The 27,974-nt window shown below is 42.8% G+C and overlaps 1 protein-coding gene across 1 annotated transcript in view; it reads right to left on the bottom strand.

Moving 5' to 3' along the window:
* LOC146072459 (chloride anion exchanger-like) overlaps positions 1-27,974 on the bottom strand; it is a 71,723-nt gene that overhangs the window by 28,029 nt on the left and 15,720 nt on the right. The window contains exons 2-11 of the mRNA XM_083179692.1: positions 27,299-27,438; positions 24,495-24,605; positions 24,229-24,401; positions 22,582-22,746; positions 20,842-20,994; positions 15,691-15,773; positions 13,198-13,345; positions 9,600-9,713; positions 3,927-4,004; positions 3,034-3,129 (exon numbers count right to left, since the gene is read on the bottom strand). Of these exons, the coding sequence (XP_083035818.1) occupies positions 3,034-3,129; positions 3,927-4,004; positions 9,600-9,713; positions 13,198-13,345; positions 15,691-15,773; positions 20,842-20,994; positions 22,582-22,746; positions 24,229-24,401; positions 24,495-24,605; positions 27,299-27,438 (1,261 nt within the window). The remainder of the gene's footprint in view (positions 1-3,033; positions 3,130-3,926; positions 4,005-9,599; positions 9,714-13,197; positions 13,346-15,690; positions 15,774-20,841; positions 20,995-22,581; positions 22,747-24,228; positions 24,402-24,494; positions 24,606-27,298; positions 27,439-27,974) is intronic.

Here is a 27,974-nt window from a genome sequence, read left to right as displayed (position 1 = left end):
CCCACACTGTGATGGCAATTACACAATACTCCCCACACCGTAATGCCTATTACACATTATGCCCCAGGCGCCGCTGCCATACAACTGATGCCATTTACTAATATGCCCCCACAGTGCCAGATATGCCCCCACAGTGCCATACATATATGCCCCCACAGTGCCACAAGCAGCACAACTCACTGTCTCTGGCCCTGGGTCTCCCCCTCCAGTCCCCTGCCACTGCCATATGCCCCTACAGTGCCACATATATGCCCCCACAGTGCCACATATATGCCCCCACAGTGCCACATATATGCCCCCACAATGCCAAATATGCCCCCACAGTGCCACAGATATGCCCCCACAGTGCCACAGATATACCCCCACAGTGCCACAGATATGCCCCCACAGTGCCACACATATGCCCCTACAGTGCCAGATATGCCCCCAGTGCCACAGATATGCCCCCACAGTTACACAGATATGCCCCCACAGTGACACATATATGCCCCCACAGTGACACATATATGCCCCCACAATGCCAAATATGCCCCCACAGTGCCACAGATATGCCTTCACAGTGCCACTCATATGCCCCCACAGTGCCACAGATATGCCCCCACAGTGCTACAGATATACCCCCACAATGCCAAATATGCCCCCACAGTGCCACAGATATGTCTTCACAGTGCCACACATATGCCCCTACAGTGCCAGATATGCCCCCACAGTGCCACACATATGCCCCCAAAGTGCCACAACTTACTGTGGCTCTGGGTCTCCCCCTCCAGTCCCCCGCCGCTGCCATCGCTGGTGTTGGTGCTGGTGGTGGTGGTGCTGCTGATGGACCTGGATGTGAAACACATAAGGATCTTGAGCGGTGAACTGTGATATCACTGCTCAAGATCTTCGGTAGGATGGTGCCTTTGATGGACTCCTCAGATCCAAGATCTCCCAGGATTTAAAATGGGGTCCCAACACCGACACCATTATTGGAAAGGTATACCAGAGGCTTTTCTCCCTGAGGCAACTCAAGAAATTTAACATCCTAGAGAAACTGATGCTCCTCTTCTACCCTGCGATAGTGGAGTCCATATTAAGCTCCGCTATCATAGTATGGTATGGCTCCATCAACGATAAGGACAGGCAAAGGCTACAAAGGTTGGTGGGACAGTGGAAAAAATCAACAGTACTGACCTCCCATCTGTCCAGGAACTGTAACTGTCCAGGGTCAAGAAGCGTGTGGGAAAAATCACAGATGACCAGACACATCCTGATGACAATCTGTTGAAAATTCTACCCTCTGGAAGGTGCTACAGGGCAATTTCTAGCTAAACCATCCAGGCACCTAAATAGCTTTTTTCCCACGCAGTCCACCGATTAAAAAAAGACTATGGGCCCAGGGGCAAACGCAGGATTTTCAGAAGGGGGTTTCCAGAGGGGTGGAACAAAGCACGGAGATGGACACTTAGGTGACCCAGTATATGCCGGGTCAGTTAAAGTATTATAAATAGACCAAATGTATATAGATAATAATAATAATACTAATAATAAAAAAAAAAAATATATATATATATATATATATATATATATATACACACACACACACACACACACACACACACACCTTGATAAAGGTCCAAAAGGTGGACCGAAACGTTGATGCCTATTTCTTGCCATGCTGCCTGATTAAACTGCCTATACCTGCATCAAAAGACTGATGAGTGACTCCGTTACCTTCTCTATGAATATATATATATATGCATACAGGGGCGTCAACAGCAGTGTAGACCCCTGGGCATAGCAATGTATTGGGGCCCCTACTGGTCCTCCAGCGGTAGGGGTGGGGGAAGCTTTGATGTCCCATGGGTGGTAGGGGGTATTATATCAACCGCTCAGCATGTAGGGCCTGGATCAGTCATTTCCACTAATTACCCCTTTACTGCACAGATGGTGGGAGATTGGGTGGGAGAAGGGGGCATTGGGCTGAATGAGGGGGCCCTGATACATAACTTCCAGGGTGGTAGAGGATGTTTAATACGCAGAGGAGGGGTGTATAGTGGAGTGGGCTTATTATTCATCATTTTCTGGTGGGAGGACAACTTGCTTGACTGCAGATATCTCCAGTTCCCAGAAATAGATTTCTTAGATTTTAATGGAATTAAAAACTAGAGAATCATCAAAGGGGGAGAGTCCCAGCTTTTGGAATATACTCTCAGAAAAACTCTAAGTCAGACAGAACCTGAAATATCTGACTGGGAAGAGCAATTAACAGGATTGGATGGGGACCACTGCTTTGAAGTCATATCTCCGGTTCCCAAGGGCCGATTTTTTAAATTATTGTATTCATGGAAAGAGGGGACCCTCAGCTTTATGCCTAGTACCCTTAGATTCCTGGGGGGATTTCTGGGTACTCAGAAACCATCATTTTTTGAAGCTTGATACATCTGGCCCTAACGCTGACCACATCCACTGTAAACAATACCAAATCACTGTGCTCCATTACGATTATGTATGTTGTGTGTTATGTACATGATTTGTTACATGTTTATGTGGCAACACGTGAAATGTTCCCCTTTATGTTCCCCCTCCCCCCCTCCCCCCCCTCCCCCCCTTCCACATTGTCACTTGGCTGATGCAACGTAACCAGGAAAAAATCCCAGTATACGCAAGTCTACCTGGCCAATAAAGCTGATTCTTTATTGCAGACCGTTCACCCAATATGAATATGCCTATGCATGTTAGTCAAAATATGACAGCAATACCAAAATCTAATACAACATTTTTTTATGCACTTACAGTAGATTAAATTGAAGTAGGTTTTATTATTTTTTTTTTATATATCTATTTATTCTATAGGTATTCAGTAACACATAGGTATTTACATTCTTCAGCAATTCTAGTTGGAGCCATCGTTGCAAAGGTATAAAGTATGCTATTAATAAAAAGTAACAGAATGCAGGACACATGGGCAATATCACATTGTACAGCATCAGCAGCTATAACATATAATAATAATAATAATAATAATAATAATAATAATAATACACGTACACAGTCATACTTATCTCGCCTGAATAACACAGGGATTTCATTGAACTTCATCAGCATTCCTTTTAAATTTATCAGGATTATAGCTGCCAAAACAGACTGAAATACTTTTTCAATTAGACGTGCACATATTATTTTCATACAAGTGTCACAATAAAGAAAGGTTCATTCATATACAAAATGTGTCTTTTAACACTAAGGAGGGTATTTATCAAAGCTTGGAGAGAGATAAAATTGTTAGAGATAAAGTACCAACTCTACAGTTATGCATCGTATACACTTTACAATTTGCCGCACCACCGATATCGATAACAGTATCGGCATTGCTGCAAAATAAATGACCCGTGGGTTAATCACTGAATGATATTGTTCACAATATTGTTCAGTAACGCCACCGAGACATATAGTAATATATATAGAGATAGCTCATGGAAAATGATTTGCTTTTTTATGGTCTTGGATCTTTTTGGTAACTTCTAATATCCTTATATTAAAATACTAAAACATCTGTAATGCTTTAGGGGAATTAGATTGATAGGAATGTGCCGCCAGACATGACTGGGTAATGTGTCTGACTGCTCACATTACTGATAATTACGGTAGAAAATCCTCACTATTTCTTGCTTGAGGCAAATTGAGCAAAGATACTGGTCATGAAGTTCTATCACCTGACCGTTCTGGAGGCATTTAACTACTGTATGTGCTGAATTCCCTCTCTTGTTGCCTTCAACTCTGGCACTCTCAGCAATGGCACTGTCAGTAATGGGTCTTATGCATTAATTTTATGTAATACAATAGGTACATTATTCATGTAATATCACAAACTAATCCGGTGAATAACAAAATATAAATAAGTATGCATTACTTTACTAAGTAATTTTTAAAAAGACAGTTACCTTTGGTAGTGGTTCTAGGAGATATCCAAGAGCCAGTGTCACTATCAAAACAATTGTGCCCGATATTATTCCAGCAACCTGTCACAGGGTAACATAACATTTTAATGTGATAAAACATAACATTTTAGATTGTGGGTAGATGTATGAAGCAGTGATAAGGGAGGAGAAGTGAGCCAGAGGAGAAGTAGCTCACGGCAACCAATCAGCAAATTATAGATGCTACTTCAGTGCTGATTGGTTGTCATGGGCCTCTTCTCCTCTGGCTTATTTCTGCTGCCTTATCATTGCTTCATACATTTACTCATCAGTTTCAGAGATAATCCTATCCAGTGGTGACTCCAGAGGTGGGGCTGCAGCACGGTTCAAAATTCAAATAGGGAACCCACACCCACTACCACCAACTGCCATTCCAAACTGACTCTCTGGCAGTTGGTGTTCCTCCTCTATTTGAATTTTGAACTGTGCTGCAGCCACCACTGCTCCTATATAGTAAATTGTTTATTCTAGAAGGCTCACCTCTATGAGGTGGCCACTAGATGGCGCATGACATGGCAATTAAAGTTTTCAGTCATTTTGACGGGCTGGTAACTAGTGAGGTAAAATGTATTACTGATGGTATGTAGCATATAACATTTCAATGTTTCTATGGGAATTTGTGTGTCCTAGCTTCAGATAAAAGGAGTTATTATTTATGATGAGTATGATCTGATACAACTATGTATTCCAGCTTGATATAATAGGAAAATGGGTGCAATGGTGGTGGGGTTGGAGTCCTTCTACCCTCTTGTTACTCCTAGAAACTCATACCCTCCAGAACCATCTCTTACATTCTCTACATTCGATATACGATAAACACCTCTTCCAACCTGTTAATTTTCAACTTGCTGTCATTTATCGCCTGCCTGGCGCTCCCTCAAAATTTCTTGATAACTTTGCTTGCTGGTTTCCACACTTCCTTGCTTCTTATATTCCTTCTATTATCTTATCTAGTTGACTTCAACATTCCTATTAACATTCCCATAGAACCCTCAAAACTTCTTAACCTGACATCTTCACTGGGTCTCTCCCAGTGGACCTTCTCACTCTCCCATGTCAATGGAATTACTTTATCTGGTCTTCACTTATCGTTGTGATATTTCTGATTTCTCCAACTTCCGATTTCCCCTCTCTGACCATCACCGTCTCTCTTTTCACTTATGCCTCACTGCTTCTACATCTCCACCTCCCAAAACTACAATCACCAAGCGTATCATTGAGGCTATTGACACTACCTCCATATCCTCCCTCTTTGACTCACTATTCTCTCTTACTCTCTCTATCTCCTGTCCTGAAAAGGCCACTTCCCTATATAACGCTTTGCTTACCTCTACTCTTGATTCTGTCACTTCACCAACCACTATTCATCCTCACAAATGAACACCTCAACCCTGACACACCAACTGCACCAGATACTTGCAAAAATGCTCATGTAGTGCTGAATGACATTGGAGGAAATCACGCTCAAAGGCAGACTTCCTCCATTTGAAACTTATGCTTTCATACTTCAGTGCTGCCCTTTCCCTTGCTAAACATTCATAATTCAAGAATCTCATCTCCTCCCAGTCTAAAACCCCCTGGTGCCTCTTTGACACTGTCAACTCCCTCCTCTGCCACTGTCCACTCCCACCCTCACTCTCTGCTCTTGACTTTACCACTTACTTTACATCCAAAATTGATTCCATACGTCAGGATATCACATCCTACTAGACCACCTGCAACCTACCACTTACTCTCCCTCAAAATCCCTCTTCCTCCCCCTTACCAACTCTGACATCCTTCTCCCATTTTTCTGGTGAGGAAGTCATGGGCCTCATCTGTTCCTCTCCCCCCCCCCTAACCACCTCCCCATCTGACCCTATCCCCTTCCACCTCCTCCCCTCCCACATCCTCTCCTTCTGCCCACCTCTTCAATCTATCCCTCTCATTGGGTACTGTCCCCTCTACCTTCAAGCATGCTCTCGTCCTTCCTATCCTTAAAAAAATCTACCCGTGATACTAATTCTCTCACTAACTACCGACCCATTATTCTCCTCCTTTTTGCCTCCAAACTCCTTGAGTGTATTGTCTACAACCACCTTTCTGTCTTTCTTTCCTCTCACTCTCTGCTTGATCCATTCTAGTCTGGCTTCTGTCCCCTCACTAAAGTCTAAAATTATCTTCATGCTGCCAAATCTAAAGACCTCTACTTATTCTTCTTGACTTTTCTGCTGCTTTTGACACTGTTGGCCTCCCTCTCCTTCTCCAAATCCTTCACTCCCTAGGTGTGTGTGATACTGCTCTCTCCTGGCTATCTTCCTACCTCTCTGACTGCTCCTTCTCTGTCTCTTGTCATGACTCCACCTCCCCTGCACTTCCACTGACAGTAGGTGTCCCCCAAGACTCTTTTCTTGGTCCTCTCCTTTTCTCTCTCTATACATCATCTCTGGGTGAGCCCATTCACTCATTCTTCCAGTATCACCGCTATGCTGATGTCTGCTATCTCCTCTCCTGACCTCTCTTCTGATCTCCTCACTCGTATTTCCAACTGTCTCTCCGTTATTGGATGTCCCAGAACTTTCTTAAACTAAACATGTCTAAGACTGAGCTGATCATCTTCCCACCCTCCCACATGACCTCACCTTCCACCACTTCACTTTCTATTGATGGAAAAATGATCTCCTCTAGCTACCAAGTACACTGCCTTGGCGTTACTCTTGATTCCTCTATCTCCATTTCGACCTCAAAAATATTTTCAAGATCAGACCCTATCTCACCCAGGATGCTACAATGCCTCATCCACTCACTAGTGATATCCAGATAGGACTACTTTAATCTCCTACCTTCTGGACTCCCTGTAATACACCTCTCTCCACTCCAATATATCCTCAATGCTGCTGCCTGGCTCATATTCCTCTTCAAACTTACTTTGTCCACCTCCCACCTCTTACAAGCCCTACACTGGCTCCCCTTTTCCTACATAATGCATTTCAAGCTCCTCACACTCACAAAGCCATCACCCTTTCCTCTCCCACCTACATATTTCACCTCGTCTCTCTTTACACTCCCACCCGCCCCCACCGCTCCACAACTTCACGTCGCTTCTCCTGCAAACTGGTTACCAACTCCCATTCCCACCTCTAGGATTTGGACCATTGTGCTCCATAGCTATGGAATTTTCTAACCCTTCCTATCAGACTTGCCACCTCCTACAAAACTTTAAACGGGCTCTCAAGACCCACTTCTTCATTAAATCTAACCTTTCTCATCCGAACCCTCTGTTTATGGTTACTTCTATCCCTGCTGTGTCACCTCAGTTTGTCTGCCCCTTTCCCTTAGAATGTAAGTTCTAACAAGCAGGGCCCTCTCTCCTCATGTGCTTTCTAAGAATATATCTCTGCCACTGTGATAATTGCCTCCGTGTCCACTGCTGCAACTGTCTTTTTTTTTTACCATGTACTTGTCCTAATGTGCTTTTATGCTGTAAATCACTATTTTCTTGCTTTGTTTTTTTTGCTCATCTATGTATTTTCAGGTGCTGCGGAACCCTTGTGGTGCCATATAAATAAACAAACAATAATAATAATAATAATAATAGATCATTGACATCATGAAGTGTAATGATCATATCTGATTCAAGAGAAGAAATTACAGATCTTCTAATAAAATCCTGCCATTAAACTCTGTGCAAATCATCAACTAAATATTTACTGTCATTCAGTTGCTGGCTTCTTGCCGAGAAGGTAAATGAGGTAGGTACTATGCTTGATAGCCTAGGAAACTGCTTATCATGGAGACAAGTACAGTAAAAGTGATAAGCTAGTCTAGATTAGATACATGCTATAAATATGGTTATATATATTGTGTTCTGATTTTTAATGTAATACCCTGTATAATTTGTTTCACTGGGAAGTCAAAACAAAAAATATAAAAATAAGAATAGAATTTGATTATAAATGGTAGTTATAAATTATTATAGACTTACAGTATATTTTAATATAAATGGAGTTTTATAGTTCTCTCTATATATTAATCATTTGAACCTCGCACATTTCCAGAAATAAACCTTTTAATTTACTGAATAATGACCAGATACAGGGCAATTTACAAAGAAATGTATGCAGTTACCACCAACATTAAGCATGCAGATTATAGGTGTTTCCTTTTTCACTGGCTTCAGTATTGCCAAACAGAAGTTATCCATTGTGCGAGATCCTGGGCCACTTGGCTGTGCGTCTCTCGCTTATAATGTGCATCATATTTACATAAATAAAAGCATTGGGTTGGACAAGCCGAAAAATGCCACTGCAGTCCAAGTGGTGGCTTGGGAAAGCCGCTGCCGCTTCTCTGCAGATTCCATGCGGTCTCACTGTTTGTATGGAATCTGCTAAAAATAGCTGACCAAACATGTCCATCACCTTCGCCACCATCTTTTAGATGCAAGAGGTCCTACTGGCAACAAGCATGAAACCCCTGGCAACGGGCATGAAACCCCTGGCAATGAGTATGTAACCCCTGGCAATGAACATGTAGGTAAACACTAATTATAATTAATGTATTGGGGGGGCAGGCTTGCTGGGACTCATAGTTCCACAGCAATATAATATAGTTTTAATCTATTTATACACCATTTATCAGCGCGGTACCCACCGCACAGGGGTACCGGGGACAGCCCCAGGCTTCAGCCTGGGTAGGTAAATTCTGGAGGGGGCACCCTTTCATTGGGGGGGTCCCCACTCCCCCAGGACCCCTGCCCAGGCTGACCGGTTGGTTTGTTCCCTGATTTTTTAAACCAGGACCGAATTCGTATTGGACAAAATACGAATCCATACGCCATCGGAAAATACAAATCAGTCAAATACGACTGATTAGTACATTTTTCTCTGAAATACAAAGATGTAAATGCAATACGACGGTCATGCCAGTCATATGATTTCGTATTAAGAATACAAATATGAATTTTCTTATTCGTATTCTTAGTAAATTTCCCCCTACATCTAGCACAATATGGTATCTTTTGTCAAAACTGGTTTGTTTGGATATAAAAGAAAAAAGATACAACTTTGTTGCTAGTATCTTCATTGTATCTATTTATTAAGTTACCCATTTGGAACTAATGGGGCAGATGTATTAAGCTTGTAAAGTGATAAAGTGGTGATAAAGTGGAAGGTGATAATGCACCAGCCAATTAGCTCCTAGCTGTCATTTTTCAAACACAGCAGGTGCGTTATCACCTTTCAGTTTATCACCACTTTATCACTTTAACAGGACTAATACATCTGCCCTAATATGCATAGTAAATCATTTCTCATTTATTATTTAAGTCAGGGGTGCTCAAATTATTTTGCTCTGGAACCCACGTCAGACAATACAATTATTACAGGACCCCAGCAAGTTACTACTGAATGGCTGCCACATGTGTGGTCAGTGAAAAGTGACAGGGAGGCAGTGGGTAATGGGGGGGATGGAAAAGGGTGACAGGGGGATGGAAGAGGAAAGCAGTGGGTGTTTACTTAATGAGTTATACCCTGTCCCCCCTCCACAGATTTGTGACCCCATGCTGAGGTGGTCGGGACCCACTTTGGGGTCAAGACCCACAGTTTCAGAACCGCTGATTTAAGTTATTAAATAGCACAAATGGCTGATTTTTTTTAATACCTGGGTTTTTCCTCCAGTATTTTCTTGTATAGATGACCTTGATAAAGAAGAACTGGCAGCAAATCCTTTAAATGCACCACACAATAAGTTACTCACTCCAAATGCTATTAATTCCTGTAACGGATATTAAGATATGAGAACAATTCTTCTGTAGCAACATTGCATTGTTTATACACATAAAGAACCATTGTCATGGGTTACGGTAACTATGTTACTCATGGGTAATTTGTATTTTATACAACAATCTCAAGTAACTACAGTATAACCCTTAAAGCATTGGGTAAGAAAATTTTAAAATAATAAAGACTACATAATAAATATAGTAACCTAAGCAATACAATCTGGATATAAAAACTTTGGATATACAGTACAATAAAAAGGTAATATATGTACACAACACAAGGAAAACTGCAGGAAAATATTAAACACAGTATATATTCAAATTCCAAGATATTTTCCAGGTGGCAGAGGCTAAGACATCGCTTGGACACAAGGGGGCAGTAGTAGAAACATAGAAACATAGAATTTGACGACAGATAAGAACCATTCGGCCCATCTAGACTGCCCCTTTTTTAACCATATTGTTACCCTTAAACCCTATTTTATTCTTATTTCTTTGTAAGGATATCCTTATGTCTATCCCATGCATGATTAAATTGTTTTACAGTCTAAGCCTGGGTTGGGATCGTTTGGTCTACAACAAATAAGTCGACAGTCACTAGGTCGACACCACTAGGTCGACATACAGCAAGGTCAACATGGGTCAAGGTCGACATGGGTCTAGTTCAACATGGGTCTAGATGTAGACAGGACATTAGGTCGACACAAGCATTAGGTCGACATGACAAAGTCGACAGTCAAAAGGTCGACATGGTGGTTTTTTTTACTGTTTTTTTACCCGAATGTCGACACTGTCGACATGGACACAGTTTAAAATGAACCGCATCCTCTCGCATCACTCACTTCGCTCACAATGCTTCGGGCACGGTGCCTCGCTACACTCAGCACACTATTTTATTCTCCCACCACGCCCTAGTGAATGGTAGGGCATGAAATACTGCCTGTCGGCACATGTCAGCTCAAAGAACAGTGAAAAACCCCATGTCGACCTTTTGACTATCAACCTAGCTCATGTCGACCTAATGACCTGTCAACCTAGACCCATGTCGACCTACACCCATGTTGAGCTAGTGGTGTCAATCTAGTGACTGATGACCTAGTTGTTGTAGACCCAATGACCGTATATCCTAAACCTCTAGCACCTTTTATAGGAGGCTATTCCACTTGTCCCCTACCCTCTCTGTGAAGTCATTTTTCCTCAGATTTCCCCTGAACCTCCTTCCCTCCAGTTTCAGTGCATATCTTCGTGTTCTACTACTTCTCTTCATTTGAAGAATATTTAATTCAGCCATACATTATGGCTGAATTATTATTAATAAAGCCATACAGTAGCTAGAAAATGTCTCCAGCTTAATACTGCATCTACAGTATTTAGAGGGGTGTACACATGGGCTGGACAATTTTGACTAAGCGATTTTCTACTACTGCAATATGGCAGCATGTAGACAAATGCAGATTTATTTGGGTGTAGTACTGTATATCAGGTTGACAATATCTAGATTGAGCCCAAAAGGCTGACACGCACAAGACTGACACAGGAAAAAGGTTAGCAAAAGAAAAACCTTGGCATGGAAAATGTCAACACATTAAAAGGTCGACATGCATTTTTCCCATTTTTTATGTCAATATCGATATTTTATTATGTCAATATTGATACCTGAGCACATGGACCCCCATTCAGCAGCAATGACCCTTGCTAGCGATGTCCTCCATCATCCACCATGCAGGGCCAATGGAGAATTGTTGCTGATGACATGCGGGAGCATGCATGGTCAATGACATCAAGCGCACACACTAAACAATATTCTGATTTTGAATTCTGACACGGTGGGATTGGCAAAAATATTCCGAATATTGTCTAATGTGTACCCAGCTGTAGACAACTGTAGTGCAACTACCATTGAATACAGGCCCTCAATCTGTCTGACCCGGTAAGCTCTCAGAGTGCCTGCCCTTCCGAATCCCCCCCCCCCCCCCCCAGCGCTTCAGGGGATGTGCCATATAGGCACATCCCCTTGCATATCCCGCTGCTGGAGAAATCATTTGATGGTCAGCGACCATCGAACGATTTCTCCAGGGCTCGAAAATATAAGTCAGTGGAGGCTGAATTATATTTGCAGGCTTCCGGATGAAGACAGGGCGGACGGCTGCCCCCGGCATCCCCCTTCATGCTGCCATTTGCGCATGTGCAGGTCAAAACCATTGGTCTCCCATGCGAATGCGCAGGGGACTGTTTGGATCAGAATCAGGGCCATACATTTTGGAGGAATATTTGAATTATGATTCTTAAATTACAATTTAGACATTACAAACACAAAGATATAAAGGACAGATTTTTTATTTAGCATGTCTGCTACTCCCACTGTCACACACAATCATAGGCGTGCGCAGCACATTTTGGCCCTTATTTTGATCTGAGCGGTACGGCCCGCGTGCGGCCGTACCGCCGATGTTTACACTCTGCACATGCGCAGAGGTCACTCTGCGCATGTGCAGGGGAATTCGCCGAGTAAAAAATTTAGACGCCGCAAAGGGGGCGTATAGGGGTGTGAGGGGCTTAATAGCCTCATTACCCTATGTATACGCCCAGCGTTTCATGGGCGTTCCCATGCAAACGCGGGGCGTATGCATGGTAATGAGGCTATGACGCCAGTGATGGGGGCGGAAAGCTGACATCGCCGGATGTCAGCTGCCCGCCCCAATACAAGCTTTCACACGGACGATTGTCCGTGTGCTCTAAGCTTGCGTGAGCGGGGGGAGCGTGCGGCCCTGCCTTCGATGGTCATCGACCATCGAATGCAGGGGGCAGCTCCCAACATGGTGGAGGCGTACGCCCCGCCATTTTCATGCGGATCGGCAGCCGTCCGTGTACGGACGGCCGTGCCGATCCGTCTTGTAGGCGGGGATTCGTCTGGTGCGGTCGGAGCCGCATATGCGGCTCGACCGCACCAACCAGAATAAGGGCCTTTATTAGGGGGTGCACTGTCAAAGCGGCACGCCTTGCACCACCTATTGGACATGTCTAACACCGCCATTGGGTCTGTCTAACACCGCCAATCAGGCGTGCACTCACTACAGTATGAAACGTCTCTCAGCCACACCATTATATCCTGCCTATTTCAGTTTTAATCTTCTAATTACTCTGTGTAACAGTATGTGCAAATAAAGTCCAAATCATATCTGGATGGCACAGATATGTAGTTATATGACAATGGTGTAATACAAATAATAATGCAAAACACACATAATTGATTGATGGGCGCTTATTTTAATGGAATACAGGTCTAAAAAGCAAAATTCTTTGGTAAAAGGTATTGTTGGTATTACTAGCATCAATAAGTGTGGGGTGGTGGCACAGCATTAGGGGGTGCCTGTGCAGCCTTAACACTCAATGTGCGCACGCCGAAGCACACAATCATTCACATTCACCAAATGAACAAATGTAGTTGTTCTTGCTACAGTGAAAAAAATGACTTACCTGGTTGCCATTAGTAGTATAGTTATGTTTGATTGCATAAACTTTACCCACAGAGAAGGCCACAGCAAATCCAACAATAGCGATGGAAAAACCACTGCCAATGAATTGTTGAAACATAGATATATTTGGTGTAACAGGTGTCTGAAATCTGTGCAGATGAATGTTTACGTTAGTATGCAATCAAATATTTACCAAGTTCATTTATTCATGAGTAAACATTAGCTCATTAGACACTAATATTATTTTCCTTATTATTAAATAATATAATGTAACAGATTTTCTTATACATGGGATTCCATAATCATCTTTGTCTTCCCAAACTCTTTTCCTCTCTATTCTTTAAGAATCTTCATAGGTCTATAGCAGTGGTCTCCAACCTGTAGCTCGCGAGCTACCAGTAGCTCACGGTCATTGTCTGGGTAGCTCGCCTAGCTACAGTACTGCTGTCAACTCGGATTAAGTGCCTCAAATCAGGACCTGAATCCAGGAGCCCCCACAAGGCAGGATGAGAGAACCCAGAAGCCACCAGCAGCTGCAGAGGGATCCAGTGTCATTGTCCCATAGCAGATTTAAGGCTGCTCTGTTGACCCACGAAGATGCACACCACAGGTAGCCACTGGTGGGAGACAGCAGAACAGCTGACACTCCCACAGAGATAAGTGGGAAGGTAGTTGGGAGTCACTGTGAGATGGAGTGGGGATCTGTTGGAAGTTGGCTAGACAGGTATGGGGACCACATGAGAAATTAGTAGATTTTTCTAAAAACATTTTTAGTAGCTCTTCAAGCGGATTAATTTTTCTCGAGTAGCTAACACCCCAAATAAGGTTGGCGACCACTGGTCTATAGCATAGATATAATCCATATACTGCATAAACATAAAATAACCAAACTCTCATGGAAATCGGAGTGAGTGTGCACATATATGCCAATTCTTTGATATACCTGCATACCTGTGCCCAATACAAAGGCATGCAAATAACAGCCACAAGCAGCACAGTGGCACCACTTTTCTTCCACATTCCAGAGAGTTGCTACAGGGCTCACAGGCCATTGCACCATCAGGCTCTACAATATGATCTGTTTAAGTGCAAACCTGCGGGCATGGTGTGCAGATGGAGATTTGGTATCTATTTCTGACAAATGTACCAGATATGGGGTAGTGAATTAATTTGCAGGCCAAGGTGGTCACATCAGAGGTGTTGCACAGTACACAGTTGCTGCTTTAAGCTACCTCTCAATCAACCCTTATACACATACTGTATATATTGGGAAAAGGCATTTTGAACAACGATGAAAAACATAATGCCGATATCACAGTATTGACAATAGAATGTCAACAGGGTTCAAACACTTGATGTTCTCAGAATGTTGACATGTTCGCAATGCCAACATCTGAACAGTTGCATCCATGAAGTATATTCTGTTACACTGAAAATGATTCTACTGGTGGTTGGTTCTATACAGCCAGTCCTGGCCCTTTCTCCATAAGTTATGTTTCATCTGGATAATGTGACTTGGATACTGTATTTAAGCTTTATCTGTTTGTTACTTTTATTTAAACAAAATGTCATCACGCAACCTCCACTATAATGCGTGGGAATGTCTACATTTCCCTAGGCACGTGTTTTTTTCTGACACACCTGAGCTTTTGCTGTCACTCCCACTAGACAGCCCGTTAACACCCCCAAACACCGGCTTACTGCCAATCACCTTGCACATGGCTATCAAAGAAAAAGTGGAATGTCCAATCCATTTCATCTGATTATTCTTTGGAGGGATAGCTAGCTGCAAGAGTTCTAAAGCTCCTAACTAGGCAGCCTTGGTGTAATGGGGAGCAAAGGTTGGTCCTCCCTGAAGGTGCCAGCTGTTGCTTATTATACTGTATAATAAGCAACAGCTGGCACCTCCAAGTGGTGACCAATGGCAAATTCAAGGTCTAACATATGGTTTTGGACATTTTTAGCTCAGCTCCTTGAAGGTGCCAGCTGTTGTTGAATCTATATATTAATTCAGCCAAATCCATGATATGCAAAAAAAATGACATACTGTATTCAATAGAATTCCTTTATTTGTCTCACAATGGAGAAATTTCAGATTCAGTAGCAATGATTGCACCCTCTGGTTTTGGAAAGTATGATTGCATTGATACTTTCCCAATCCATCTCGAGATTTTCCCTCCCTGATTATATTATTTGGCGGGTTCTCAGCTTACAATGGCAGAAGATGCTTTTATCCCAGTCAATTCAAAACTGAGAGGCATAATCCAGTTCTGGATGGCCCAAACAAAATACATTAATGTAAGTACAGTATGATAATCATTGTTGCAATGAAACGTAACACTGTTCTCAACTATCTGAAGACTTTTTGAAAATCTCAGCGCATTTAAACTTTGTTCCTCGAGGAAACTGATTCTGTACATGGGTTACATATGTAGTTACAGTAATTAAGCTCAACATGATATAAAGGTCTACTTAAAACATAACAGGTACTTACCCTCTTTGTATATACCCTACAGTATTTACTTCATATCTTGTTTTGAAGTTAAATGCATAGGACACACCAGTAGCAATTATTGTCTGCAAACAAAGGAAGCACAATACAAATAATTGAAAAAAAAAAAAAAAAAAACGATGTATTTTCAGTTTAAAATCTGCTTAGAATGGATTGATGTTATTTAATTGTCATAGCTGGATAATCAAGCTGATGTAATAACTTGGAATGAGCACTAGATATCTGTCACAAGATATTGGAAAGCCAAAAAAGTATTCACATCACTGTGCTATTTTGCATTGCTTATGGAGCACACTATTAACTCAGGTGTGTCCTGGATGACCATCACTTTTCTCCATCCCACACTATCATTCCTTCATACATGTGACAAAATGGGGACTAGTATCTGTGAAAAGGTTGAGCACTTAAATGCTCACTGCCACTGTCACATGATAAATGACCATGTTCTTCTATTTACCCTTTATCCTCTATTTGTGAACATACAGTATGTGTATGTGTTTTTTTTATTTTATTATTAAAACAACATTTTTATTGCAAGTTATTAACCAAAAAAAAGGGGGTACAGAAGGGAAAAAGGGAAGGGGAACAAAGTAAGAAATAAGCAGATGACATAATAGTATTTGTCACACAAGTCAGATCAGGTCAGAAATATCGCCAATATGACCGTCTGAATCTACACCGGACAGTACAATCAGTGGACAATAGCGAGGTATATATTGTAGTTACTGAGAACATAGTATATTTAAGTCAGGTGGGCTGCTGTAAATTGTCAAACCCATCTTATCATTATAAAGAGACCAACGAAACCATTTCATGATTATCGAATTTGGGGAAGTAGAATATTTGGCGCCAGTAGTTTAGTAATTGTGGATTTTGTTACGAATAGGCTCAATAGACAGAATAGTGTCAGATTTCCATAGATTGTCAATAATTGCCTTGTGGCAATAAGTACATGCCCTATGAGATATCTGTCAGCAGGTGTAAAAAGTGTCTGGAAAATATAGAGCAACGCCAAGGCTTGGTCAGGGAAAATGGTTTGGTTTATTAACAAACTTATCATCTGAAATACTTCCCTATAGAAAGGCTGCAAAAACAGGCATGCCCAAAATAAGTGATATATATCCCCAATGTTTCCACATTTCCTCCAACATAAGTTAGAAGTTGACGGCCAGATCCTAGGAGCCTGTCTGGGTGAGGTAGGCCCTGTGGACAAGCTTAAAAAAATTCAGTGTGATTTATACAATGCGAGATCCCAAAGTAAGACTTAAATATATTATCCCAGTCCCAGTCATCAAGGGTTCTGTTCAGATCTCCCTCCCTCAACATTTGGGAGTTCACTTGATGCCTACCATAAGCCGAAAGTAGGAAAACAACATTTTGTATCCCGATTGCACACTGAGGCCCTTATTCTGATCGGTGCGGCCGGATCCGATTATGCGGCCAGGACCGTGCGTGCGAAACCCCGCCTTCCATACGGATCGCCAACTCCGTCCGTACGCGGTAAGAAGCTGGCCAAACGGACCGCACGTGTATTTCTCACGGAATACGCCTCCTCCATCTAAGGGAACCTCCCCCATCATTCGATGGTCGCAGACCATCGAATGCAGGACCGAGTGCTCCACCAGCTCCCGCAACCTCAGACCACACGGACATTTTTCCGTGCAAAAGCAGGGATCTGGGCGGGCAGCTGACATCTGGCGCTGTCATATGTCCGCCACCTACACGTGCGTCACGGCCGCATTACCATACGTACGCCCAGCGTTTGCATGGGAACGCCCATGAAACGCGGGGCGTATGCATATGGTAATGAGCCCAAATAGCCCTTCACGCCCCTCTCCACCCCCTGTTCGGAGTGTTCACATATCATGCGGGATTTTGCCGTACGCCCCGCTCGCACATGCGCAGAGACGCCTCTGCACATGCGCAGACACAAAACATCGGCGGGCCGAACGCACGCGGATATATCCGCACCGACCAGAATAAGGGCCTGAGTGAGAGATCTCTCACTCAGTGTGCAATTGGGATACAAAATGTTGTTTTCCTAACCAGAATTGCCCCTCCCTTTTGGCACCTGAGTGACAGACCTCTGATTGAGCAGCTTACCAACAAAAGTGTTGTGCAGTTGAGAGAGGTATAGATGGGTCAGCATTAGGAGGGATTGCTGACACCTGAGTGCCATTGGAGAAGCCAGGGGTAGCTCCAGGTAAGCTGGCTCTCAGATGGGATCATGTGGCCTTACACTGGGCTATTAAGCCCAGACATATATGTAATTGCTAATGGGATGGGTTTGGGAGTGTGGTGCCCACTGTGTTGGTAGGGCTGGTCTGCTCCAGGTTAGCACACCCTAACACTTTATTAACACTTATTTTTTCCTATCACATTGTATATATTTTGTTTTTTATTCACACTTTCACTTCCCTACATAGCACCTATGTGCTTCTTATTAACCCATACTAATTTTCATTTGTGTGCTGCCCTGAAGTACTCAGCCTGTGTCGGCATGTTGGGGCCCACACCCCAGACCCATACCCAGTATTAGGGACCCCCAATTAAGCCCAGACATATATGTTATTGCTAATGGGATGGGTTTGGGAGTGTGGTGCCCCCTGTGTTGGTAGGGCTGGTCTGCTCCAGGTTGGCACACCCGAACACTTTATTAACACTTATTTTTTCCTATCACATTGTATATATTTTGTATTTTAATCACACCTTCACTTCCCTACATAGCACCTATGTGCTTCTTATTAACCCCTACTAATTTTCATTTGTGTGCTGCCCTGGAGTACTCAGCCTGTGTCGGCATGTTGGGGGCCCACACCCCAGACCCATACCCAGTATTAGGGACCCCCAGTGACAGAGATGCCTTGACGTACGGCCTGGGGGCTTAGCCCTATATCTGCAGATATACGCAACCAAAATCTCTGTGTTATCTGATTATTATGTAGATATCTCTCACTCAGTGTGCAATTGGGATACAAAATGTTGTTTTCCTAACCAGAATTGCCCCTCCCTTTTGGCACCTGAGTGACAGACCTCTGATTGAGCAGCTTACCAACAAAAGTGTTGTGCATAAGCCGAAAGTAGTAAAGTAGTTGTGAATACCACCACAAAATGTCTCCTTTATGAGAAGAGGCGGTGGCCTTAGCTTTAAAAAAGGCAGGAAAAGCAGGTTTATTAGTAGGCAAAGGGAAGTGAGAATGAACGAAGCCAACTTCTTATCTGTAAATAGATGAAAAAGTCTTGCCTTGGAATCTGATAATTGTCTTGTAAATAAGTAAAGGACACTAAATTATCTTCAACATATAAATCCCCCACTGACGTTATTCCTTCCTTAATCCATCTATCCAATGGCTAGATGGATTAAAAGAATGGTTAGGGATCAAAGACTTCAAGGCCTTTAGTTATAAGAAAGGAGCTGGTAAAGCTGCATTCTCTATAGACTGTATGATTTTATGCCAAATAAAGGGTGTGTACGTGTTTTGTTATGTAGTTGTTTTTGTAGGTACAAATATGTGTGTCAGTGCCTTTCACACAATGCTCTCACATTTATTAATCATTATGGACACTTAATCTTCAGTGATCAGTCACCATCAAATCCTTATTCTTTAATCTAAAAAATATAACCAGAATCAAACACTTAATTTCCCCCAGAAGATCTGCCTACAGTCTTACATGCATTTGTATCATTATGCCTAGACTGCTGCAATGCCCTCTGCCTTGGTCTCCCAGCTAAAGAACTACATCGCTTGCAGATGGTACAAAATCCAGCTGCCAGACTTTTGACCAACCAGCCCTGCTTCAGCCACATAACACAAATTCTCTACTCCTTTCACTGGCTGCCTGTAAGGTGGTGAATCCTTTTCAAGATTGGCTTACTGACTTTCAAAGCCCTTTATATCCAGGGTCCAAGGTACCTGAAGCAGCTTCTGAATCCTTACTGCCCATATCGATAATTGATATATGCAGATGATGGACTATTAACTGTACTGTACCTCGAATCTCCCTCAACTCCTCTGGTGGTTGAGCTTTCAGCTTTGTGGCTCCGACTCTATAAAACTCTCTTTCCCCACTGTAGAATCCTTCAAAAATAGACACTTATTCTGAAAACTTCAACTCAACATGATCATCTTTTTTTCACAGCCAATGTTCTACAGTATTTCCTTCATATTGTCTCCATTGTCAACATCTCCCTTTCCTCCGCTCCCAATTTTGATGTCTTTGTATCATCCTTGACTCCACCCTATCTTTCTCTCCCCACATCCAGTCCCTATCCCAATCCTGTAATTTTCATCTCCGCAATTCAGTAGACCAGATTATTTTTCTGTTCCAAAATTCATAGCAAATTTTGGGTAAGCAGTGATGCCCAGTGTTGCACGTAAGGGGGTACGGCGTGGTACGGAGTACCTGTAAGAAATATGTTGCAGGTACGCAGTACCACTTACCCCCTGACCTACTGTAAATTCTATTTTTATTTTAAGTCTAAATATAATGCATCTGCAGCCCACCCACCCAGCATTATGATTGGTGCTGTATGCAGCTACCGGCTACTGCTGATTTAGCCTGTCACACTGACAGGCATCACCGGCACCGACAGCATGAAGGCTCCACAATTGTAAGCACAAGCTGCCCGGCTCTTCCCCAAGCAAGAGCCAACCCACCCCCAGTCATTCCCTGTTTCTGATTCCCGGTCTCCTGATGCCACGCCACAATTGTCATTTAGTCACTCCTCTAGCTTTGTGTGACCACGCCCCCTCATGACACATGGCCACGCCCATTTTTTGGTGGAGGCTATCAGTACCACCAAGAAAAAAATTCTACTTGCACCACTGGTGATGCCACTGTCCTTTGCACTCCCACCATACCCCACTTTGCTATGAGAAGACCTTTGCTGAGCAATCCCAGCCATCATACTCTGTGTGCTAATATGAACAGGACGCTGCTCTTTACAGAACTGCAGCCCCTGGATGTTGTGGGGAGGTTCCATTGTTGCAAGCAATACCTTGTACATGCCATCTTGGTGAAAACATCTGCATTGCCTGGCCCCTTTATCCTCCTAGTTCCTATAGTGGCTGTACTCAATACAGATACAGTAGGTACTATATTGTAAATGTGAAAGTAGAGCACTGTACTTACCATTATGATTTCTATAGGGATTGGCACAGGCATTTTTGCCTTAAAGCGAAGGTTGATTTCTTTCACAATATATACACATACCATTACAATAATTGATATGACAAGATCAGCAATATTGGTTTTCCAAAGTTGGTCAAATATACTCTTCAATGACTGAAGGAGAAAAAAGAATGTCTTATAGTGTCACATTGATTTTTAATTGATAAAAAAGACCAGAGTCCAAATAAGCAATTAAGAAAAATACTGACTGGTGATGTGCTAAAATTTACTGATTAAGAACACTAGGAAAATGTTGGAACAATGTACCTACCTGCCCCAGTGTGCAAGATGGAAAGTCCCTTTTGTGGACCCAAATTAATGAGATAATTTATGAACCAGAAAAATGTCATCCCATTCATGCTACTTTTTCTCTGTGAATTTCCAGCGTATGCGCATGGACTCCGGTGCAATGATATGACTACTATGACTACTATGTATTGACTACTGTACTGTAAAGAGGAGGTCTATACATGGGCCCACTCCTCTGTTAACCCACCCCTGCATGTGAGCAAGGCTTCAGTGATTGGACTAAAGAGTCACATTGAGAAATCCAAGATGACCACACACATGCAGACATCCAGTCTGTTTGCATTACTTGCTGTGGAAAGCAGATATGTTTCTAAGGACTGTGATATGTGCGGAGTACAATTATGTGGCATCGCCAATTGCAGAAAATAGGGCTCAGGATGGCACGGGTGCACTGGTACCTAGTCTTGCTCAGCAGCACAAATTAAAGACGTTATGTTGTTGACTGTTATTACTGGAAGAACATAAAGAGGTTGTGATGGCACATATTTAAGGGTGTTCTTTGCTGTTCTGAAGGGTACATACCAATTTTTGTTCACCACCAACTCAGAAATGGGAATGGGATGCACATTGACCCTTACAATTATGCTTACATAAATCAATGTCAATCATGTTGTTGCTTGTGGGCATTGCATCCAAGGACGCAGCACTCATTCTGCAAATGTGCAGACCTATAAACATTGGGTTACTGTGTAAACCATCAGATTGACTTATTAATGCAAATCAGGCCCTAAATTAGAGGAGAATAAGACTTTGCTATTATATTCCAATATACTTTCTACCAGTAGGTCATATATGTACAAAATGTCTACTAACTCAATACAACAAATCAAACACTTACTTTCATTGTTTATACAGATAAGAGTTATTGCTGATTGGTGACTATGGTTTAGAGCAAATGTTGTTCTAAATGCAGCCTAGGCTGCTCTAATTTTTGCACTATTTCAAACTTTCTGCTTTCGCTTTCCATCAGTTGCGGGGACAGCAGCAGATAAGCTGTCAAATGCATGAAAACTTAAAGATGCACTACCACCTACTAAATGGGTACTTGACTGATTTTCCAGATAGTAAGGCAGGATGTCCATGTACAGTTCTAGTGTGTGGGGTTTCTCCTTCTCTAGAAAACCAATAGATTAAGTAAGTTTTAATGGTGAACCCGAAGCCCAACTAAAAGCCTCAATCTGAAGTTTGGAACTTGTAATTTGTCAACCTATTCACACTGTCCATTGTTGTTTATTCGGAGCTTGTGCATGACCAGCTATTACTAGAGATCTGTGACATAAAGCATTAGGCTCAATATGAACTCTTTTAGTAAATTAATTTTTCAGAACAACAAGGATAGAGAGAGAGATAAATAGATACATAGATAGATACCTTTATGAATAAATTACTTACATAAAAGAGTGCAAGTGGCCCACCATATGTTGGGACTGTAACTCCAAACACATATTTAAGTTGCGACACCACAACTTCAATGGCAGCTCCAGTTGTAAATCCATTAATTAAGGGCTCTGACAAATAGATGACAATGAAGCCAGTCTGAAGGAGTCCCAAAGCTAACTGGAGAAAAAAAGTGTCAGCACATTAATAGTGTTGCTATAAGCCGCTGGTTATTTCATACTGGGTTTCCTCTCTTTTCTCTGTAATTATAAGTTGCTGTTTGTGTCTCCTGTGTATAGTTAGCTGTACCACATATCTATAAAACTTATATACAAATCAACTGTATAATTCTAGTAAATGTCACATTCTTCCTCTATTGAATTTACATATTGGATTATTTTTATTCCAACCCCTGCTACTGCTGGAACAGTAAAATGACCGAACATCTGACCTACCTATTTAGTAAATGGCCTTGTGATATGTCCTGCTATTTCTTTAAAATATATTGTAAATTCTACATCACATGAACAAGGGGACCAAGAGGGGGAAAGTGAGTATAAAGTACCTGGGGCATTCCAAGAGCCCAAGCTGCCTGAACATTCAGTCATGCCTTCAATATGGTGTGACCATATTCCATTCAGACATACTTGCCTACCTGACCTTTCCATGAGGAGGAAAATGCTCTGTTCCTGGGCTTCCCTGGTAATGTATGATTGCCATCACCTGTGGTGAAACGCCTTTCTTATCAATTACCTAGCTCCCCACAGGTGATGGCAATCATACATTACCAGGGGAGTCCAGGAACAGAGCATTTTCTCCCTCATGGAGAGGGGCAGGTAGGCAAGTATGCCTTCAGACAGCAGTGTATGTACCCATAGACTAGATCTTCCCTACTAGCACCACCAGGGCTATAAAGATCTCCTATCACCCCTGTAGATGAATTGCAGAATAAAGGTGCACACCTTATAAAAATGACTTCCTATTGATGTTCTGCTCAACAAGTAGAACAGCACAAGCAGCGGCGTAACTACATTTTGGGTGCCCCCCCGCCATTAAAGGGAGGGCGCCCAGCCACTCACCCGCCCCTCCGCCCGCCGCCCGCCGCACCAACCCCCGCAGTCTTACCTAGGTTCAGTACGCACTGGTCCCGGCTCCCTTCTTCTGCTATGAGGACCACCACAAAATGTCCGCCCCCATACAGCAGACAGTTTCAGAGAACTGTGTGCTATATGGGGGCGGCCATTTTGTGGTGGTCCTCAGCAGAAGAAGGGAGCCGGGACCAGCGCATACTGAACACAGGTAAAGACTGGGGATGGGGGGGTTTGCGTGGGTTGGTGCGGCGGGCGGCGGGGTGTAACGTAACTATAGCACTGCAGCCCCCGGCGCCCGCACATGCATAGCGCCCCCCCCCCGCGGTCGCGGGGGCTGCGGTGCTATAGTTACGCCACTGAGCACAAGTATTAGCTAGAAGTATTATGTCTTCCATGATTTAGCAGCCATACTCATAGGAGCTAGCAACAGTTTATATAAGGTTGTCAGTGAGAGGCTAAATTAAGTGCAGGTTAGGACCCCCAGTAGTAGTTGCAAGGAAGATATTTTAGGGGATGAAATTAATTTTGCTAGAAAATTAGTAAATTACCAAATTGAGTGTCAAACACTGACCTGAATTATTCCAACCAGGAAAGTCAGTGATGCTGCCACAGCTATCCGTTTATCATTAAACTCAGTTTCAGCAGTAGAATTAATAAGAGTAGAGTTTCCGCTGATTGTTCCATCATCCGGTACAAGAGTAGCCACTACTGAGCCAACCATTAGACTCACAACAGGGAATGGCCCTACAAAAATGATTTTTGTGTTCAAAAAATGTATGTATAATTCCACTGATGGCGACCACATGTCACATGATATATGTTTTACACACAACTTACCAGCAGATAAATGTTTGGAAGTTCCAAAGACAAAATAGGCCACAACAGGAAAAAAAGAAGTGTATAATCCATAGCCCGGAGATACATTGGCAAGTAGAGCATATGCCAGTCCTGAAACATACAAGATAACTAACATTTTTAAAGCTGTTAGAAAAGTTCCACTAACCCAAACTACACCAACGTACATCTCTTCTCTTATCTCAAAATATCTCCCTACTTGACTTAGTCGCTCCTCACAAGATCTATGTCTCTCATCCACACGCATTACCTGCTTCTATTCGCGATTGCAGGACTTTCTTTGGGCTGCACCCACTCTGTGGAATGCTCTCCCACACACAATAAGACTCTCCTCCAGTCTCCAATCCTTCAAGCTTTCCATGAAAACTCACCTTTTCAGGCAAGCTTATCAAATTCCAGAACCAGACGCATAACCGTCATAGACCTTTCCTATCCAATCAGACCCCCACTGTACAGTCCACACATATTCTCTCTCTTTCTTTTTCACACTGTCTATCCTCCTGACCCCTGGCCAAACTGCTGGGTCGCCATATCATACAGCCCACCAAGAACCTTGCAATAAAGATACACCTATCCTTGTGTATCAATGTTTATTTCCCTATAAATCATAAGGTTGCGAGCAGAGCCCTCCTACCTTTTTGTCTGTCTTTAAATACCCAGTGTGTTGTATCACTGTTTCCTATTGTAAATCGCAACTGAATATGCTGCGCTATATAAGAAACTGTTAATAAATAAATAACTAACCCATAAAGTTATTTAAAAAAAAAAGAAATATTATTAGTCCAAAGCTGAAGAAATGTACACCATGATGATGGAATCGAAATGGATCTTCTCAAAAGCGTTGCTTGGCAGATTATGGTGTTTCTAGCTAACTTACATGTAAAATAGAGTTTTTGTTTTGTTTGGCAGTATTTGATAAGAACTTGAGGACATTTTGTACAATTTGTGTGGTGTTCTTGGCTGCAAAACGGTATCCAAGCTTTAGATCTACAGGGGAAAATTTACTAAAAAGGGAGTTCCATTTCACATGGGATGTTGCTATAGGTAACCAATAATAATCTACTTCTTATGTATTTAGCACCTTCTAGTATCTGATTGGTTGCCCATAGCAACATCCCATGTGATATAGAACCCTGATCTTGGTAAATTTTGGCCACAGTCTCTAGAAAGACAATCAAAAGGTCAACAACTATTGCTTGACAAGGTCAACATGGCCAAAAGGTCATGAAAAATGAAAAGGTTGACATGCATTTTTAGGGTCGACCAGTTTTTCATGATTTTTTTGTAAAAAACTGACTTGGTTCACACTTTACCATCCACATGAGCACAGAGTCAGAGGATAATAGTGTGCTGGGTGCAGTGAGGCACTGAGCCCGAAGCATGGCGAGCGCAGTGAGCCATGCGAGGGGACGCGGTACACTTATATGGTGTCCATGCCGAAAAAACTTATGTTGCTCTTTGTCAACCTCTTCAATGTCAATCTGTTGAACATGTTGACATTTTGACTGTCCACATTTTGACCCCATCTACTTTTTGACTGATGACCTTTAGATTGTCGCCCTTTTGACCCTGTCGACCATTAGTTGTAAAACTTTTGATTGTAGACCTTGACATTGTAGATCTAAAAGACTAAACCCTTGAAAACTGGGGGCTTTTACACTTCATCAGAAGTAATGGTATTCAACTGATTATTTCAACAGGGGGTCATTGTAGTTGATATATTTGCATGCCCTGGAGAAATCATTTGATGGTCAGTGACCATCGAATGATTTCACCAGCAGCGGGCACATGCGAGGGGATGTGTCTTTTTGCTTACCGATTCAACCAGAATCAGGTCCTAGGGAGGTAATTTTGGTCTATTTGCTCCCCCGCGCATTCGATGTTTTGCTTCTGCACATGCATCTAAGCATTTATGCGTACAGGCTCTGTTTGCGAATGGACGCGGCGACTTGTATAATATACTCCTATTTTCATTTTTGCACGCCTAGCATTTTTCTTAACACTCCCATTTACCCCTTCAGTGGTGGTTTTTTTTTTAAGGTAGCGCTCCCCACTGGGTGAATTTTTAGGGGGAGCGCTACCTAAAAAAACCAGCAACTGTGTCCCCCTGGGCTGGGCAGTGCCGCTGAACCCTATGTCAGCCGTTGCCCGGCCCTGCACCATGGCCCTGTACCCGGCATGTCAGTAGCCAGTGCTGGAGACTTGCATAGAAAAGCCGGGGGAGGGGGGAGGAGGAGGCGCGGTGGAGGAGAAGGATCCCGGGCTCTAAAAAGTGGCAATCCCGTGAATTTTCCGGGTTTGCCAGACTGGGCACTGAGGCACAGTCCGGAAAATTCTCAGGATTACCACTTGAGGGGTTAAATGGCTGGCTACCTGTCAATCACCTTGTGAAGGCCTAGCAAAGGAAAAAAGTAGCAGGATTCATTTGCTAGCAGGCATCGCACACTGCGGTCCATACATACTCGCAGTCCATCGATCAATGGCCGCTATGCAAATTAGCACAGCAGCGATCATTTCTGAATTGGGTCATTTGTCACATTAGGCAAACCACATCACCTACAACACTTTTACAATGACCATTTTCCTAGTTGCATGTTCTGGTAGAAAAGACGGACCACTTGCTTGTGTCTACCCCCCCCCCCCCCTTCCCCAGGCTGAAAGTTGCCAGAGAGCACCTGAGAACAGTCATCTTCTACTGTGCTTGATGTGCTTACACCTATGTCTTATATACAGGTTGTAGTTAATCCTTACATATTGCTATTTAAAAGCCACAACAGTGGCCTCACCTTGCAACACTGCCACAAGCCCTGTAGTAATACCAGATACTATGTCATTGAGAATCCACTCCTTGAAATGATAAGCAGGAAGCCATGAAACAACAGGGAAATAAGATAAGGCAATCCGTTTGGCTTTCTGTGAGGAACAACTGCAATGAAAGAAAAACACAACATTTTTGTTTGCCTTACATATAATAGTGAACTTTGGCTCTGGGACATAAATGAGCACTGGCAACAAACTATATTTTAATGGTTATGTAAATACTGAAGATGCTCAATTATAATATAAATAATGAGTCACACGCTGCTGCTGCGACACCGACATACAGTACTAGCAACAGCAGTTGAAGTTTTGCAATTTCTCACAAAACCTACAACTGAAGCTGAATCAGGCTCAATGTGCTCATCTCTGAAACAGTGTCATCATTGGATTTGCAAGATGAACATACAAGATTTCTTGGATATATTTGCAAATTCCGGCTAACGCAGTGGTTTCCGGACTTTGGTGCTCTTGCAGGGGTGCCTCGGGTTGGTGTTCCAGGACCCCCCCCCCCATGATGACAATTCATTGTCAATGGCATCCTATGCCCCTTCCAATGGCATAGGATTTTATGTGGGTGCAGGGGGGTGAGGACCATCCAGGAGAATTGCCCACTCTTCCAGGGGCCTCCTGCCAAACCTGGAA

This window comes from Crinia signifera, chromosome 4 (genome assembly GCF_055691185.1).
Source record: "Crinia signifera chromosome 4, ASM5569118v1, whole genome shotgun sequence".
Lineage (NCBI taxonomy): Eukaryota > Metazoa > Chordata > Amphibia > Anura > Myobatrachidae > Crinia > Crinia signifera.
Note: the sequence above shows the minus strand (reverse complement) of the source record. Positions and strands in the feature narration are given on the sequence as shown.